General features: G+C 48.3%; 8 protein-coding genes across 8 annotated transcripts; 5 read left to right on the top strand and 3 right to left on the bottom strand.

Moving 5' to 3' along the window:
* Positions 1-301: 301 nt before the first annotated feature.
* On the top strand, positions 302-4,903 carry BP5553_03746 (uncharacterized protein; the record flags this gene model as incomplete). The annotated part of the gene is made up of 4 exons (XM_032012369.1): positions 302-1,524; positions 1,600-1,657; positions 1,844-3,898; positions 3,971-4,903. The coding sequence occupies 4 exons, from the start codon at positions 302-304 to the stop codon at positions 4,901-4,903; spliced, it is 4,269 nt and encodes a 1,422-aa protein (XP_031872062.1).
* Positions 4,904-5,492: 589 nt separating this feature from the next.
* BP5553_03745 (Actin-like ATPase) lies at positions 5,493-8,627 on the bottom strand (the record flags this gene model as incomplete). Its single annotated transcript, XM_032012368.1, has 1 exon — positions 5,493-8,627. The coding sequence occupies one exon, from the start codon at positions 8,625-8,627 to the stop codon at positions 5,493-5,495; it is 3,135 nt and encodes a 1,044-aa protein (XP_031872061.1).
* A 745-nt stretch (positions 8,628-9,372) lies between these two features.
* BP5553_03744 (Uncharacterized protein) lies at positions 9,373-10,337 on the top strand (the record flags this gene model as incomplete). Its single annotated transcript, XM_032012367.1, has 3 exons — positions 9,373-9,576; positions 9,641-10,223; positions 10,267-10,337. 3 exons carry the CDS (start codon positions 9,373-9,375, stop codon positions 10,335-10,337), a joined length of 858 nt encoding a protein of 285 aa, XP_031872060.1.
* Positions 10,338-10,943: 606 nt separating this feature from the next.
* BP5553_03743 (uncharacterized protein) lies at positions 10,944-11,472 on the bottom strand (the record flags this gene model as incomplete). Its single annotated transcript, XM_032012366.1, has 2 exons — positions 10,944-10,964; positions 11,032-11,472. The coding sequence occupies 2 exons, from the start codon at positions 11,470-11,472 to the stop codon at positions 10,944-10,946; spliced, it is 462 nt and encodes a 153-aa protein (XP_031872059.1).
* A 1,261-nt stretch (positions 11,473-12,733) lies between these two features.
* BP5553_03742 (uncharacterized protein) lies at positions 12,734-13,222 on the top strand (the record flags this gene model as incomplete). The annotated part of the gene is made up of 2 exons (XM_032012365.1): positions 12,734-12,956; positions 13,011-13,222. 2 exons carry the CDS (start codon positions 12,734-12,736, stop codon positions 13,220-13,222), a joined length of 435 nt encoding a protein of 144 aa, XP_031872058.1.
* Positions 13,223-13,524: 302 nt separating this feature from the next.
* Positions 13,525-13,953, top strand: BP5553_03741 (uncharacterized protein; the record flags this gene model as incomplete). Its single annotated transcript, XM_032012364.1, has 1 exon — positions 13,525-13,953. One exon carries the CDS (start codon positions 13,525-13,527, stop codon positions 13,951-13,953), a length of 429 nt encoding a protein of 142 aa, XP_031872057.1.
* A 70-nt stretch (positions 13,954-14,023) lies between these two features.
* BP5553_03740 (uncharacterized protein) lies at positions 14,024-14,512 on the top strand (the record flags this gene model as incomplete). The annotated part of the gene is made up of 1 exon (XM_032012363.1): positions 14,024-14,512. The coding sequence occupies one exon, from the start codon at positions 14,024-14,026 to the stop codon at positions 14,510-14,512; it is 489 nt and encodes a 162-aa protein (XP_031872056.1).
* Positions 14,513-15,873: 1,361 nt separating this feature from the next.
* BP5553_03739 (Uncharacterized protein) lies at positions 15,874-17,240 on the bottom strand (the record flags this gene model as incomplete). Its single annotated transcript, XM_032012362.1, has 3 exons — positions 15,874-16,512; positions 16,613-17,104; positions 17,151-17,240. The coding sequence occupies 3 exons, from the start codon at positions 17,238-17,240 to the stop codon at positions 15,874-15,876; spliced, it is 1,221 nt and encodes a 406-aa protein (XP_031872055.1).
* Between the last annotated feature and the right edge of the window lie 840 nt (positions 17,241-18,080).

The raw sequence follows: 18,080 nt of genomic DNA, 5'->3' as shown, positions 1-18,080 counted from the left end.
AAAGCCTTCTGAGCTCTAGATGTCGCCCGATATTTTGCTTTTTATGGCCAGAACCCACATTGATACCCATAATAGCCAAATGGCGTCGCTTTTGGCGCTGCTGCAATGCAATGTGGCTGGGCAGCCAACGAATCCCATTACTGGGCTGCCAGCCTTGCCTCCAAATGCAATAAAGCAGCGCATAGTTGAAGAAGTCGTCTCCGAGTTCCTGCATATGGAATTCAGATATCTTATGTGCTTCATGCTCGAAATTATACGCTCGAAATTATGAGCTCAAAATTCTTTACTGCTAAAAGCTAGGATGGGCGAACGTATACTGTACCCAGGAATTCTTGGTGTCTACGAACCCGACTATTCAACTCTTGCAGCCTCACAGCGCATTTTGCAAAGTAACAATGGCGACAGCCGCCTTCAGCCGCTACAGAGTATCTCGGAGGTCACATCGTGTCCTACCTTTCCGCCCCTCTTAAGAATTCTGTGCATATTTCTTCGGCATACAACCAACAATAACAACCAACAGAATTTCAAAGCATTTCTCACCAATGTGGCCGCTCTTCACGACGTTGCATTTTCTCCGAAATGTCCCATTTTAGGTATGGGCCACCACTTTGCCGTTTGGGCTAGCCCATTCGATGAATCCGACCTGGGCTTCACTGCTATCGATGGACGGTCTATTAATACCGAGGTCTATTGTCTCAAGACTCCAAATTTTGCTTCTGGAGGGAAGGTGGACGCCATAGGCGCGTTCTGCAGGGAATATTATGAGACCACGCTCCAGGAATTGAGGGTCTTGCTGCACCCTCATCTAAGAGATTGTGAGTATATCATTAGTCTTTTTGGATTAGATTTCCAGCAAGACTACGATGACCACACATTGGCATGGCCAGTATTGCTGGTGGAGTACGCCGAGTACGGTACGCTAGATACTCTTCAGGAAGATATATGCCTGGGAACGGAGTTGTCGAGAGTCTTGCTACTTGATGTTGCTCGTGGGATCCAGGCGCTCCATGGGTGCAACATCGTTCATGGAGATGTCAAATCGGAAAACGTGCTCATCTGCCGACACCAGCATCGGAAATATGTTGCACGGCTTGCTGATTTTGGTCTTTCCGTGATTAACCCTGATATCACAAGGAATGACCACCGACTCCCTGGCGGCACTTTCCTCTGGAGCGCACCAGAAGTTGACCAAGCTCTGTCCGTCCAAGGTCTGAAGCAAACAGACGTTTATTCTTTTGGCCTTACTGCGTGGCGCGTGTTCAGCAACAATCCAAACCCGTTTTCTTTGATCTCAATAGCAACCCTTGGATTACGAAGCCCCGGTACACTCAGTGAGATAGTAACTCGGGCGAAATCGCACGAAGATTTCACACAAATTGTCTTGCAACTCATGACGAAACACCAGGATAACCCGCCATACTTTCCTTCCATAGTCGAAGGCACCCTTTGCAATGACCCAGCAAGCCGTGACCTGGGCCGGGTGATATTTATATTAGCTCAGGGCCAGGAGAATATAATACCCACGTGAGTATATATACCAGAATGTCTAGCGAGGTCTGCGGAACGATCGAAGCCCGCTGATGATGATTATCTAAATAGTAATGATGATGATCAAGCGTATTGGGCTTCGGAAGAGCCATTAATAACTATGGAAGAGGTAAATCTTGTTTCATCTTATAAGCCTAATTGTGCCCGTTTGCGGGGGATGCCTCATCCCCTTATTTTATATTTTCTAGCATTCCCCACCTCGAATTAATTATTGCTGTCGCCTTAGTCGTTTGGTACCTCGGATTTTCTTAGCTAACACCCACTTATATTTTATACACTGACATGAGACCCGTAGTTAGGTTCGTCATACCCGGAAGAATTTGTTCCTTTTGTATTCAAGCCTTCAATCCTTTTATCCCTTGTCAATAGCTTGGAAGCCGTTCTACATTCAGCCTACTCAACATTAGAGCTGGCTCGCTACACCGGGTGGCTTCTCTTTCAATTTACATCTGGCCCCCAGTTCCAGGCAGTAACGAAACGTGCTGAGGATTGCTGTGCGATATTGATCCGGCTATGCCAGTTAGACTCTGCCTATGCCAAAGGGACCGTGGTCCGCTTTCATGAACTGCATGGCTTAGAAGTTGACGGTTTAGATCCAGAGTGGCTTGAAGCTGCGGCATCAAATGGATCATACTATGCTGCGGAGAGTCTCCGTTTACTATATCCAGAAAAACACAAGTGGCTAATGCAATCCCATTTGATCTTCGAGGCTACACCATCTCCGCCCGATGAGAAGATGTACCGCCTTATCGACTGTTTCCGTGCAGGAGACTATGAGGGCAGTAGAGTGATGCTCAAAAATGGCGTGACGGCGCATCCTCCAGAAATCGGAACGGTTTCTGCGCTCCATTGGCTGGTCTCTTTTGAAGACCCAAAGCATATCGACGACCTTTTGGAACTCCTTTTAGAAAACGGCGCCGTATTAGAGGCATTCGAGGGGGAAATGGATGACTTCATATTTGGAAGGGCTGTCGGGACCCCGTTGCACTGGGCTGTCTGGCATCGCAATATCTACCTGGTTCGCGCATTAACAAGGGCAATTGATGAGCCAGACCAGGAGAATGTCAACCGAGCCATAATAATTGCAGCTGCCATGCATTTCCCTGATGCCTTGGAAGCTCTCAAAGACTGGATCGTCAGCCTGAAAGATTCTACACCCTCGGCGTATAATTGGCAAGGTGCTTTGGAAAGTGCGACAAATAGCACCATATACCAATTACCGCGGCGGTTTCGACATGGCGATAAAAAGCTTCCTGAAGCTCTTGAGCGCACTATGGATATCATATTAAGTATCCAAAAGCCTGCACCAATCGAAGTCCAGGCTATGTTCTCAACAGCGAGGCGCTATAATCAACCGGCACTGTTAAGGTATCTGTTCAATCGCTTAGATATTGGGAATCGAAATGGGTTCTTCAAAGAAAGTGGTAGCGACATTGTACTCGAATCACTCGTAATGGGTTTCAGGGAAGTTTTTGAAATGTACATTGAAAAAGGCCTGGTCACACCCCAGACCGAGCATTGGACTGATAAGTTCACAACACTTCAAATTTGCTGCATTACGCGACAGAGGGACCCAGAGTTTGCCAAACGGCTTCTTGAAATTGGCTGCCATGTTGATGGGGTGGGCTCGACTGAAGCGTCGTCATGGACGCCATTCATGATAGCTGTCTCCCTGGGACTATACGATATTGCCATTATGCTTCTCGAACACGGAGCCGACAAAGATTATATAAGCGGGCGTTTGGGGGGCAACACAGCAACAATGAACTTGATGCGGAGCTGGCCAGATATTCCAATCTCTCGCCTTAGATTCCTCCTCGAAGAGGTTCCCCGCCTTGGATTCGGGCATGTGACATTCTGGGGCTGGCCAGGGGCTGGAGGTAATATCCTCTATGCACTCTCTTGTAACCACTGGGCTTCTTATGCTACTGGAAGTCGCCTGGAGGAAACAGCTAAGTACATATTGAGTCAGATGGCGGACAAGAGCTGTTTAAATAAAATCGATAAGTTGGGCGCGACAGCTTTGCGGATGGCATGTGCAAACGGCAACTTGGAGATCTGCCGAGCCCTAATTGATGCTGGCCAGGATGTTAATCTGGCACTTGGATTCTCTCCATTGAGGAACGCAATAGAGTGGAGCGAGAAATGCAAAAAGCGCGAGAAACGAGCATTTGCAAACCATAATGGCCCTGGCCGGGAGGGGAGATTGGCACAAACACTGCGCGTTCGATCCGAGAAGACAATTGAGCTCCTAATTGCGAATGGGGCTGTAGATCGAGGGGTCCATGAGTCTATAAGGAATACCATGGACTACATGGCCAACGGCCAGTGGCAGAAGCCAAGCTTTGAGGTAATCATCATCCCGGTGGATTCATTTCTCCCTCAGAAATATATGACTGACATTATTCAAACCAATATCTAGACGGCTCTAGAAATGTTCTCCGGGTTTATCGATTCATCAAGTATGGTGAAACCTGGCAGCACACCATTAAATCCAACCTCACGAAAACACTTCAAGGCAGGCCAGGGAAAAGAGACAACTGCTCAAAGGCTCCTCCGCAATTTAGGGGCTAAGATGGACAATGCTAATGGAAAATCTGAACCTAGGGTGGCTCTACGTTATCAACCGCATGATTGTTTTCCTTGGCGCAGCGACTGTTGTACTTCCTCGAGCCGCTCTGGTTCGGGAAACCTCGAGATGAGCTCTATGACAAGCCATTCGCCTGGTCAATCACAATGGCACAAACCTGCCTCAGGACCATCCTTTCCAGGAGCATCGATTGGCCTTACATCCCCTCCCGCTGCCCTACCCACATTTGCAAATCCAAATCTCCCTCAACATGGGCCTCTCCATCCCCAGGCATCTCCACATTCAGGATTGTCTGGACAAAGTCCCGTCTCATTCAACACCACACTACCCCAACACCCCCCTTTAAGTATAAGGCCGCAATCCTACTCCACTGCCTCTCAAACACTCCTATCAAACATTGAAAACAGACAGCACATATACAATCCTCCGCGAAAGGTCGATGATGTCCTCCAAACCATCCGGAACAAATTAATTCTCCATTTCCTTGAAGGGCCGGGCGCCACGGCCACACCGTCAGAACTGCGACTACATGCAACACACGTTCTCAATGAGCAATTGCACTTACCGGTTTTTCTCAGTGTGCAACGTAATGATATTAGTTCGTGCGAAGAATTTGATGATATTAAGGAGACGGTGAAGAGTTGCTTGGAGGTAATGGGGGTTCAGGGTGCTTTGAGCTTAGTGCCTGAGTTGGTGGAGGATGGCCGTGGACTTCAGGTTCATATCTTCTCCGCTGAATCTGGTAGGGGGATGATGACTAGGTGAACTTGAAGCTGAAAGTGCGGTCTTTGAAACGATATTTTCTAGGTTGTCTCTGTAAGTAATCGAAATGTGTATCACTAAAACTCGATATGAGCTATTTCTGTACCCGATGCCTTGTCTACATTTGTTTCACTGCATAGCAATTTCAACAGTATAATTTATGGTGATAGTGTAATAGCTATAGGATCGGCATAGGAGGAAAATGTGTCATTATTCTCCTATAAGGACCGCTGTTTATCCGCTGCAAAACCTGCCTGGAAGAAAATACATGCCCATGATGTAATCGAGGCAATCCTATGTGGGTGGAGATGAAGTGTGATGAGAATAGTAGCTAGGAGCTCTGTGGAACTCTGCTCTGAAAAGTCATGCCGCAAACGTAACTGTTCATTGAAGCCCCTTAGGAAAGGCTTTAGGGCTATGGTGGTAGGCGACTAAGTTGTTCAAAAAGGACAACTTACCTAGGAAATGCCAGGCTCAGATGTAATAACCACGAGGTTAGGTAGGTTGTGACAAACAATTCAAAATTGGTAGTAGCAATATTGATCAAACGCTTAAATGCAAACAAAATCTCTATCTAGTCTTATGTCCTATTTCATAGCTCGTCTATTTTATGCTCCTTCGGCGGCTCAGGCTCCTTGTCCTTACTCGCCGCATCCCCATTCGTATTAGACTCCTCCTTCAGCTTCCTCGCCTCGTCCGCAGCCATCTCCTTGTCGAGAAATGCGCGGAGCTCCTCCTCAGAAGGTAACTTTCCATCCTCGCCCACCTTGAAGACAGGCTGGCCCTGGTCATTGAGCTCGAGGGTGTTCTCGGCCTTGGCCGCTGAAGCAGTCTTTGACTGAGAGGCCGACTTGGGCTTCTTGGGCTTCTTAGCCTTCTTGGCTTTCTTGGTGGGCCGTTGTGTTTTGAAGGGTTGCTTCATGCTCTTCATGATGAGGTCGACTTGGATATCTTCGAGCTCTTTTACTTTTGCCGCTACATCTTTGGTGAGAAGGATAGGATCAGCGGTTATGGCGAGTTTGTCCTGTTTGGCGAGCTTTTCGGCAAGCCACTTGGATATTACCTCGTGTGCTTTTTGGGGCTTGATGAGATCATCTGTTTTATACACTGGAGGGGCCATAGTCTCCTCGGGAAGCGGTTCGTCATCAGTGGTTGTTGCCGGCTCATCCTCTAGATCGTCAAAGTCATTCTCGACCTTCGCGGATGGTTTGACAGTAACGGTGGCACTGGCAGCACTTAATTTGGAAGCGCTGAATGCCTCATGAGCCTTCGTATCGTTCGCGATCTGCTTGGTAATACCGGCAATCATAATTTGTGTTTGGTTCAGAGATTGTTGAAGCTGCTTAAGCTTTTCTGGGAGTGTCACAGCTTCTTCCTTCCGCATCTCAATTGGCGTAGTAATATCTTTTATCTCTTTCAGTTTGGCCTTCAGCTCCTCTCGGCTGGCGTCTACGCCGCCCGAATAGATCCACTCGCTCGCTGCCTTCGATTTGGCCTCAAGATTGGCTCGTTCATCAGCTGTAGAAACTGCGACGAATTCCTCGTCATCCAATAAATCTCTTACTCTGTATGTGAACCCCTCGAGTTGATTGAGGGACTCTTCTCGCAGTTGACGATTTCGATCGGAATCTTCAAATGCAGAAATCCGGTCTTTCATGCGTTTGATGTCGGACGCTGATGGTTGAGGCAGCCCCTTGGACTCAATTGTGAATTTCACTGGGATGATTTCGAAACGCTTGATCATCTTTCCTTTTGCATCTTTTGAATCTTTAGTCTTCGCATCCTTGGTGTCCTTTGCTGACGGAGATGCAGAGGCAGAAGCAGTCGACGTTGAGCCGCTGGCAGACTCGGAAGAGCTGGAGATGGTCTCGACAAGCTCATCTTCCTCTTCAGAAAGGGGAGCTTGGTCTTTCTTCCCAAAGCCAAGCATATTCTTCACGCTATCAACAACACTTTCCTTTTCTTCTGTCTCTTCAACCTCGCAATCAACGACTACCTTAAGGACCTCTACCCGGCCTTTGCTAGTTGAAAGACGGGCGCTGAGCTTAAGATTGATATCGGCATCGGAACACCCGAACTTGTCCTTAAGACGGGCGACCGATTCTGTCAAATTTTGAGTTGTCAATGTCAGAAGTTGCTGCTCTGTGTAGGTTTCAGTGGCTTCCGATGATGGAGCTTGCTGATAAAAGTCGATCGAGAAATCCTTTTGGTTCTTGAAAGTGTACTGCTTTTCCGCCCCGAAGAACGAAGTTGGTTGCCATAATTTTTGATATTGCAGTTTCTCGTTTGTGTTAATCCATTTGATGCCGGCCGGGTGCATGGCAGCTTCTGAAGCTCTGATCTCCTTCACACGGAATGATGGGCTGAGGCCGGCACCCTTAAATCCAGCGCCAAATACAGCAGCCTCGTCGGAATTAACATTCGTTCTAATTTTGTCTGTGGAGCCAACAAAATTCTCGAGCGCCTTCTGAACAAAAGGAGTCCGGATAGCGCCACCGTGCAGAATTATAGAGTCAAGGTCCTTGATTTTGAGACCTGCCATGTCTAAAGCCTTTTCCAATGCAATAGTGGCACGTGCCGCATGAGCTTCGGAGAGCTTCTCGAACTGTACCCGAGTAATTTTGTACTTGAAATCGATATCCTCGTAAAGGCTCTCGAAGCTAGCTTGAGTGTTGGCATTGGCGCTGAGAATATGTCTTAATCGTTCGGCTTCCTTTAGCAGCTTGGCCGTGGCTCGTCCATGTCCTTTGACTGCCTGAGCAGTTATTGAGGCACTTTTTGCAGCGGGTGAAGCAACGAATTGAGCGACCATGTCGTCCACAATGACCGCGTTCAGAGCATCACCGCCTAGTGTCCTATCCCAGCCGCTCCCCAGAACTTGAACTTCCTGGACTGTCTTGTTGAATTTTCCAACGTCTTTCACAGTTCGTCCCTGGAATTTCAGGATTGTAGCCTTTGTAGAACCAGCACCCATGTCAAAAACCATGTGGCGCTCTGGACTTCCACCTTCATTGATACTCTTGAATTGCCGTGACATAGCGTAGTTCAGGCCTACAGCTAGTCCGTCACTCACGAGCTCCAGGACCCGAAGTCCAGCCAATTCAGCCGCTAATTCCACTGCCCTCCTCTCCTCCACCGTGTAAAAAGGAGGCACAGTAACAACCAGATCCTTGACCCGGCTGCCCTTTCCTGCATGCGCTTCGGCGTTTTTTTGTATGCTCTGGAGCTCCATGGCCAAAAGCTCCTCTACCGTCCATGCCTCCTCGTCTGCCGCAAATGCACCGCTTTTAAATGCCACGGTACCCCTCGTCTTTGCTGCCTCGATCTGCAATGCTGGATGTAGTGAAGAGAAATCTTTGACTATTGGATCGTCCGTTCGCAGGCCCAAAAGGGTCATGAGGTTGGGATACACATCGCCCGGGAATCGGGCACTTAAAGACATAGCGTCGGAGCCGTATAGTCGTTCAGGGAATTCACCCTTCTTTGGATTCTTCGGGTGCTTAAAGGCAACGGCGGACGCCTCTTTCCGCCGCGAGTCTTTCGTCAAGACGATTTCGAGAGGGATTCCGGGTTTGACGAGAGCTGCTTTAATATATTCAGTGCCTAGGTCGACTCCCAGAACTGCCGATGCAGCCAGTGCGGTCGAGCTGAAGAGGTAGACAAGGCATAGTAGAGAGAGGATGGGCGAGGAGAGCATCTTGCTCAATGGGGGGCCCAGAGGCGCCATGTTGGGTCAATTAGTTGTTGTACACTGCAGAAAGAGCTGCTAAATGAATGAAGCAACACAGGTAATGGCGATAGAATAGGAAGGGGACACGTTTATATGGAGCCTAAAAAGCAGCCCGCATAAATCTGGCCACAAGCCTCAAGTGCCAGTTTGCATTTGTAAAACCAAGAGGAAATGGAGTTTCTTGGGGAGTATTATCCTTGTCGCCACCACAAAGGACACTTTGCGATTGAGAGCTCCAAGATATTCGCTTCGAGGATCACGGCGGTAATTGGTTGAAGCCTGGGATGTCGGGCATGTGGACTTACTGCCGACTCAGCCTTGCAGATGCTGTGGACAGACGACTGCGAAGTGCAACAAGCAAGTGGCTACGTAGTGCAGTACGTACAGTAAGTAGCACCTATTTTTGTTATCTTGATAAGTACTTTACTTTATTTGCAGAGAACAGTAATGTACTGTACCCTGGAAGATGTCTCTTTTCTCCCTGGGGATACTCGAGTGTTCAACGGACACCCCGAGTCATACTTCGTCCTAGTACTTATTAATATCTACTGGTAGCTCGGCCGCGTAGCTTTATAGATCAACCAAAATACGACATCCAGCAGGGATCGCTACTCCAAAGATAACGCTTATTGTTTGCCTCGAAGCCATCAGCTCTTGTGTGGTGTTACTTCCACAACGCAGCAAGTGCGGAATATACAACTAGATCATACTTCAAATTCAGCGCAGCTCTGTAACCTTCACAATGGCTCCAACGCCCTTCATTACCTTTCTCGGGCCGTCGAATCTCATTGGATATGACCGCCAGCGCAAACCATCCGAGCAGCCGCCCCACATCCCAAAGACTTTCTTGGATGCGATGGAGGTTAGGGAAGAGGTGTTTGTTAAAGAGCAAGGCGTTGCGCTACAAAACGAGTTCGATGCGGATGATGCCCGAGCATGCCATTGGGTAAGCATTCGCTGTACTCCTTCGCTGTCATATCATCGCCCTCACTAACGATTATATTCCCCAGGTTGTTTATGCTTCGATCAATACCACAACTGAACCCGAGAAAAGAGACGACAAGGGCAATATCACGCAAAACAAGCAAAGCGTGACGAAGTCTCAGCCAATTGGCACAATCCGTCTTGTACCATTTCCGCATCCTTCACACCCAATGCCCGGCTCCTCTTACGCGGCCGATGCCCTTGAAACCGATTCCGAACGAGAGTCATCTGGTCCTCCACCATACATTATTGATCGAGCCACAACCTACCACGATGGTAAAGAACCATATATCAAGCTTGGAAGGCTTGCGGTATTGAAGGAATTCAGAGGTCTAGGAATTTCTAAGCTCCTCGGGAGTAGCGCAATGAACTGGGCGCAAGAAAACCCGACCTTGTTCAACCCATCAATCACAAGCATGGGTATGGAGAAAATGGGAATTTCAAGCGCCGACGAAGTACCCAAATGGAACGGCCTGATTTGTGTTCATGCCCAAGAACAAGTGACGAAATTCTGGCAGAAATGGGGCTTCAAGTTAGATGACGAAATGGGAACCTGGATTGAGGAGGGAATCAATCATGTCGGGATGTTTCAAAAACTAGACGTGAAAAGTCCAAACCTCCTTTCAAATATCAGCTGAATGGACATTCCTAGTGGATTTCGGTATGGAGCTCGCCAGTAATGCCAACTGGCAGGTCATGAAGCGGGAAGAAGCACATCCGTAGGCCCTAACTTGATAAAAGGATTGCCCCACACTATGATATCTCAGAAGTCATCGTTGGTCGAATTCAACACACCTGAAAGAAAGGGCTGAAAGAGGAGTTATTGACTAAATACTCATTATTATTAATCCCTTAGAGGGCGAAGCGGCCCCAAAAGTGGTCTCGGAGGGGCCATCATCATTACTCATGTTTCATCACGAAAACTATTAATTCGGCATCCCTATCAGGACAGTCGCCAGCCAACGGTACTCCTAGGAACCTGCTTCGGGCCTATTGCACAAAGGGCGTTCGAACTGCTACACTTCCGTCAATTAACTCCCCCTTTTACACTCACTATCGCAAAATCATATATTATCCGAGTTAATATGCTTGAAGTCTCCATGCTACACCCTGTACTTTAGTCGTTGCATGATAGTGGAGGTAGTGTTTATATCTTCTGTGATGGTTTGCATGCGGATGTTCGTCCAATGTTTCGCCAACAATCGATATCTCTTATTAATTAATTTTAGATTATCTGTATCTTTGAACGTCGTAGATAGGCGTAACACGCTCCATTTAGCGTTGAGAGTAAATTATTACTAAGATCCCTTTCCCCATAGCTTCTGATCCCTAACAAACAGCTTGCATGGCCTAGAAATCGTAAACCGTTAGCAACCTTCTTCCTAAATATCGAAAACAGAAGCGCAAAAGGACTTACCCTAGTACAATAAAACTCCCCAACGCATTCATCTCCATCACCATCCCAAACCACCTCCTCCGCGCCCCTGAAGCAATTTAAGATACTATACCCCGTATCCTTACAGCTCTCAATATCAGCATACATCGCTCTCCCGATTTTCTCATCCACTGGCTTGGTGTACGCATCAGCGTTTATAGTGATGATTAATGAGTCCTCGAGGATTAAGCCTCTCGTATAGGTTTCATTCCATTCGGTGGGTGGGAGGGTGTAGGTGTCGGTTGGGGGGGTTGCGGGATGGGGAGAGGTGTTGTCGGCGAAGTACAGGATTGAGGAGTGGTTTGAGCAGGCTGCTAGGTGGAAGATGTCGGCCGTCATGGGAACTTGTCGAGTGACGAGGGCGGCGACAGACAGGAGCGGCGAGAGCAGGAGCAGGGCCGCGGGAGAAGAAATTGGTAGCATCGTGATTTGTATATTGCGGTTTGTATGTGGTGCTTTAAGGGAGCAATTGTGTAAAGCAGGGAGAGTGAGTACTTGTAGAGAACTGTGGCAAATGATTAGGGGAAATGATCTTTTGAATTATTAGAGTATAGCCCTGGTATATATGCGTTAACAGAAAAGCCTAGCTATACGAAGAACGCGCAGTGAAAATCAACAGATCGACCGGAGCGGCAGTGTTCGTATTCTATGATGTTGTAGCAGGCTAAATCGATCTGTTTGCTCCACTGTGCCCCGAGCCAAGATACAGCATAAGTAAGGATTTACTAGGTACCAGGTACAGTAACAAGCGCGTACTTTGTACGTACGAAAGCGAGCAAGGGAAGAACGAGCTCGGAAGAATCGGGTGCCTGCAGAACAGGATAAGAATATCATTACCTTGTATAGCTATCCCCGTCATAGCAACCTCGGCCTTGCAGTTTGCTGGCCCTGCAGGGGAGGACGCCTATCTATAGGTACCTAGGTACTTTGCACAATTGTTACGGAGTACGAAGTATGCCAGAGAAGGATGACGTCTCCCGTGACTACTCCAGCAACTGAATTACCTCATTTACCACCACCACTGCCAGAAGGTAGAACGCGTTTCCTGGGTTATCTTTCTCGCTTTTCCGATGACACTTTTAGGGTGAGTAGAAAATGGATGGCCCCTATCCCCTATGGAATATAGCATAGCCGTATATTTCATCCACCATTGCGCTCATTGGCAAGGTGCTCCAGCAGCCTGCAATGAGCGAGGTGTTGCCCCGCAGCTCGCTCGCTGGTGCGGTCTTCTCAGCTGCGACATGGAATGCACATAACATCGGAGGACCGAACGTCGCGAGGCAGAGACTGTGGGGTCGTGTTGGAAAAGGAAGAAGGAGGGGGGGGCGATAGGGAGCAGCGCGGTTCTTATTTATACAAATAGCAAGCCTCCTACTCTATACACTTGTATACAAGTAGCCGCATGTAGCTGACTAAGCGCAAGTAGTAAGTTGCAGGACAAGCCGATGGTGCGGAAAGCCAACTGAACCAAACAAAGAAATATGTAACTCGTACATTCCCTAGAATACCTAGGGCGAAGCAACTACTGCTTTGTTAGTCCTCTCTTATCACCGCCCTTGAGGCAGCTCTATAGACCCTACGACACGATGTGCGATAAACGCCTGGATCTTCTTCGCCCTGTGACCCTGTCACCCTATAACCAATCTCCTGTCTAACTTCGCCAAATTGCTACTCAAGGCTCGACATGCCTTCCATTTTAACTGGCAAAGGTGTGAAAGAGGCTCTGTTGCTCATTGAGAATGCCGGGCTGCCTCACCCCTCTGGCCCGCTGCTTTCATCCTTCGTCGTCGAAGCTCTTAGCCCTCCGCTGGCCGCTCAGTATTTACTGCCGGCATGTCAGTCCGGTTACAACCAACAGGCCGATCTTCTTCAAATTGTGTCTGATTGGAGCTATATTGTTGAGTCTAGTACATCTACGTGTCACATCTATTCCTGTTTTTAATAGTTAATAAATGCTTAAGTTTCAACACACGGCTGTCCTCCACCACTGCTCGACCCCGTCACTCGGGCTGCTATCACTAAACGCGGTGGTGACAGGTGCTGCATTACCGGCAAAGCCGGTCGTTTCTGGGATCCACTGGTCGTGGTTCCTGTTCTTCCGCTTCCGTCTCGCTGGATCGAAGTTGAGGTATGTCCAGTCGTTCAAGACGATTACGACCCGACGGGAAGCTGACCCCTATCGTTGAATGCCCCGAATCTTCGACGTGCTCGGTGCTTTCTTTACCCCCTCCTACCGCGACTGGTGGCTTGTCTATGCTCAAAATCCCGGTTCCATGAGCCCCTATCACAACCACTGGCTTGTCCGTAAATCAGTAGCCGACGCCTTTGCACGGGGAATTGTAAAATTAGACAGGTTGCAGCCGTCTATGGTCGAAGTAAGTTGTGACCGATGATGCAAAACACTGGAACTTCCATTTCTTTCTTCCCCTGTCTTCCACTTTCTTGCTGATACCCCGGAATAGTATAAAGTCAAACATGTCTTCTCCGCTGTTGGGTGACCATTCTCGCCGTCGTGTCGGAAAGGTGGATCCACGCTTTATAGGGACTCATGCTCGGCTTGCCCCGAGCTGTCGGTGGCTTGACATTTCCAAGCAAATTGCCCTGAACATGGAAATTCGACTATCCTCATCGATAGGTCACGCAGATCATTCAACAACAGATTTCCAGGCAGGCCAAAGGAGCTCGTTCGATTTTACTGGCCCTGTGGGGACTGCTTGCTTCGCAGCCTGGCTCATGTTCCCAGGTAGGGTCCGAGTAGTCGCCTATGAGATGTTGCAAATGGTAGGACATCGACTTTACGGGAAGCCTCACACCTTCGAAACCGTCCAGACCCTACCTTTCGGTCTCTACCTAAAGTCTCGAGGAGACCCTGAAGGGTTTCGCAACGAATTCAACACCTTGTAAATGATCCGCCGGTATACTTCAGTGCCTCTCCCTCGCCCACTTGACTTCGCCATTATGCCAACAGACTCAGATGGCTCATTCTATCCCCATGACGCATACCTTCTCACGTCCCGTGTTCCAGGTATACCCCCTTTCAGACTGTAAGGACATGCTGTCAGAAAGAGACGGTGCTGAGTTTGTTGCTCAGATGCAGGACTACCTGGCTCAAATACGAGCTCTCCCCAAGGCTGTCAGTCCAGAATATGCCATCTGCGACTCTCTGGGCGGAGCTTGCAGAGACCCTCGCACTTGCGATGCAAATCCCGTAGGGCCTTTCGTGGACGAGGAGGCTTTTAACCAGGTCCTGCGAAACCCCGACGAGTTGAGCCGCAGAGGACACAAGGTCTTGTTCACGCATGGGGATCTGAATCCCCGGAATATCTTGGCTGATCGGGTCATCCGGCCGGATGGGACTCGCGGATGGAAAGTGTCGGGGATTGTGGACTGGGAGACTTCCGGGTACTTCCCTGAATATTGGGACTATACTAAGGCGCTTTTTGAGGGATTTAGGTACACCTAGCGGTGGCATAACTTCGTGCACGATACCTTCAAGTCGTTTGGGGACCTTTCAAAGGATTTTGAGGTAGAGAAGAGAAGCTGGGAAGCGGGCGATTATGTATGAACATCCTGCATCGTTGACCCAATTGATTGGCGAAAGTAGACACGATTGCCTGGGTTCTTTCGGTCACGATATTTAGTTGAGTTGTACAAGCAAATGAGGCCGGTCACAGTCTCATCTCCCAATCGTCGGCGAGGCCGAGAAATTGGGGGCAGGGAAGACATCGGCGATGGCAAGTAGAGTGGTTTGATCTCGGATGTGGTAACCTTCCGCGATCTTGGTGGAGGCGGAGAGATGGAGTCTGACAATTGAGGATTGCGTCACGAAGATGGCCATAACGGCGTGCCCCAAGAAGCACATTAACATGCAATAAGTGGTGGTAGCAGCCGTGGATAGGGGATTGGGGTCAGTACTTGGAGGCGTCTATATAGTTCTCCTGAAATTCCTGCTTCAGGAAACCGGCGTAATAAATTCAGCTTCTTGATATGTTTTCTCCCCACTTTCAATCCCTCAACAATAGCGACTGTCGATATGGGCCGTGTCCAGTTTGGGTAGCCTTCCTTAAACGCTTCATTTCACTTCATTTCACTTCATTTCACTTCATTTCACTTCATTTCACTTCATTTCACTTCANCTTCATTTCACTTCATTTCACTTCATTTCACTTCATTTCACTTCATTTCACTTCATTTCACTTCACACTCGCAAAAAAGGACAGTTTGTTACTGCACAACAAAGTAGTTGGAGCACTCATGCACGGTAGCGAGGCTACCTTAAGTCTACGGTCGCAGCGACTTAGCCTCAAGGGCGTGACTTTTCTCCCCAACTGGAAAGGGAGCAGTTGAAGCCCAATGTACGATCAAGAGATGATTCCGGAGATGAACCTGGCTAATAGATTATAAATACTACAGGCTGATATAATACCAGTGGTGACGGCAAAGCGGACGACGACTTCCCATCGATCGTACAGCTACTACGTCAGATCTTGACGCAGCTGAATTATGAAGATACTGCACACCATACCTACTAAAGATTACGTCTAGCTCCCGCAAATTCCAAGACATGTGTGGCGCAGTCTAGAATGTTACAATGTCCTGTGAAAATGCACGCGGTCTGGATGCCACGCGTGGAGGTGACAGGTAAGGGCATCGTCGCGGCTAGGTCTTCTTCTCGACAATCATATGCCATAAAACCCCCTGCGCTTGACCTCATGTTGTTTCCGGAGCTCTAAGTAAGGCACGGCATTTTTTTATTGACTTCAAAGATGAGAAGCTGTCTGATTGTGAACCAAAGCATGCAAACAGGAAAAAAACCACTAATTCTCATAGGCCTCCATCACCATACTTGTCAAGTGCCTGCTTGTACCACGCATCCCAATCGAATGTTTCTACCCCATTGGTGGCTTTCCACCACCCACTAAAAAGTCTCACAAAATTCTGCCGATCCCAAGGATCAGTCTCAATAACTTGATCTACTCTAAAATTCGGCTTTTGCTCAGCTAATGTAGAAAGCTCAACTGCCCTTTTCTCCTCCCGCAAGATCTTCGAAAGGCGCCTTTCATCTTCGCTTGGCGTTGAGAGACCTTCATGATACAATTCGCCCAAATTGTACAGCAAGAGAGGTGATTGGAATGCCGAGCCTTTTGAGGTGACAATAGCTAGCTCCCAGTCGATGATACCAGTAATATTGTAGTCATTATCGACTAAGAAATTCGTGTCTCTAGAATCCACATGCCGGAGGAAAAAAGGACCAGACTCATTTACTGGGAGATAGTCAAGGAGACTCATATAGACAAGGTATTGATCAAGAGGCGCAGAAGATGCGATCTCACCGGTTTTGATAGCTGGATTCTCTGTTGAATTAAGGCGGTGTAGTAGTCGTTTGAAGAACTGAATGAGCCGAATGGGATCAAGTTTCCACTCGGGCCGTAGTCGAAGAAGGCTGGTCCGGTTCTGGCAGCTCTATAGATGAGAGCTGCAGACGTCTTAGCCTATTAAGAGGATGCTGTTCTAGGCTAGTATAAATCTCTGCTAACTGACGAGAGATCCTTTCTTTCTGTACATCGCTTGCTTCATCCCAGGCCAATGGCTTCCCAGCTAGTTTTTCAAGGAGAATATACCCAGCGCCAACAAGGTTTATAGGATCGTCGTCATCAGCACAGTCGTATACCTCGGGGACTGGAACAGCAGTTCTAGCAAGGAAGCGATATGTTGCAAACTCACTGCATCTGTCGAAGTTCCTCTCTTGCAGTGGGGGCTCGTTGTGATTTGGGAGTCTGAACCTTGCTAACCAAGTCTTACCGTCTTCAAATACAATCGAGCCATGGTAGTTACACCCACCAAGGACGTCAAAGTTGAAGTACGCTGTATCGGCTGACGGGAGATTGACAGTACATTTGATCCCATCACGTAACGTCTCTGCACGCGCGCAAAGGGCATCGCAATTGATAGTTTCTAGCAATCTGGAGATCACATTTTCGCCTGCCGTTCGTCGGACCAAGTTTAGATCTGTGAGCCTAGCAGGGTCACCAGATACGTATATCGCGTGGATGTCCTGCAACCATGTTAGACATTCTGGCCTTGTTCAATTATCGTTTCACCCATTCAAACCTCTTTTGCAGGACAAGTATGTAGCGGTGAAACCACATGTTTTGTGCAGAAATGTCAATGGCAAAGTTCGCACTGTCCATGGAGGGCCCTCAAAGCCGGCAGATCGCATGGCTGAAGCGCACAAGACCACTTCATATTGGAGTTGGTTGATTATTTTGAGGACTGTTGTTTTCGAAGGAAGGGGGATAGGCTTAACTATGTAAACGCTACCTAGATGCGTCCAGTTTCTGACGAGAATTCTAATATCCAGTCAGGTACGAATGTTAACCAACAAATCAATCCTTGCTGCATATGTGATGTGTGATGTGTGATGACTACTGCTCTTCTCACGTCGCCTCTTGATGTCGTTAGAACTAGGCTACATTCCGATTTCAATCGACCAAGGCTGGCTACTCCTAGAGTCCTAGATATCGAAACCTGCCAACATCTCGGCCGCTCCCTTTTCTCCGGTTCTCTATTCTCCACTTCCGCGACACGTTCCAACTCTCTTCAACATACCGCGTCGAAGGATAGCGCACGCTTTTCAAAGGTCTCGGTCCCAAATCTTGTCGGCGTCGCTCCTTCTAGCGCGATAAAGTTTTACACCTATAGCAATAGCAAGGGCGTGATCTCGCAAAAGCTGTTTGGGAGATAGGAGACGGCATCGGTACACCTACTTGCTGCTGCTACGGCAGGTGTGGCAACGAGCACAGCGGCTAATCCTATATGGCTTGTGAAGACCAGACTATAGCTTGACAAATCGCTCACCAAGACGACAGGCCGCAGATATAAAAATGCCTTCGATTGCATGTTGCAGGTTATTGGGCAAGAAAAAACCAAGGGGCTATATAGAGGCTTGAGCGCAAGTTACTTGGGTGTTACGGAAAGCACGTTACATTGGGTTTTGTACGAGTAGATGAAGATACCCCTTGCGAAATTCT

Source organism: Venustampulla echinocandica (assembly GCF_003357145.1).
Source record: "Venustampulla echinocandica strain BP 5553 chromosome Unknown scaffold_1, whole genome shotgun sequence".
Taxonomy (NCBI): Eukaryota; Fungi; Ascomycota; class Leotiomycetes; order Helotiales; family Pleuroascaceae; genus Venustampulla; species Venustampulla echinocandica.
This window is presented reverse-complemented; position numbering and strand designations above follow the sequence as displayed.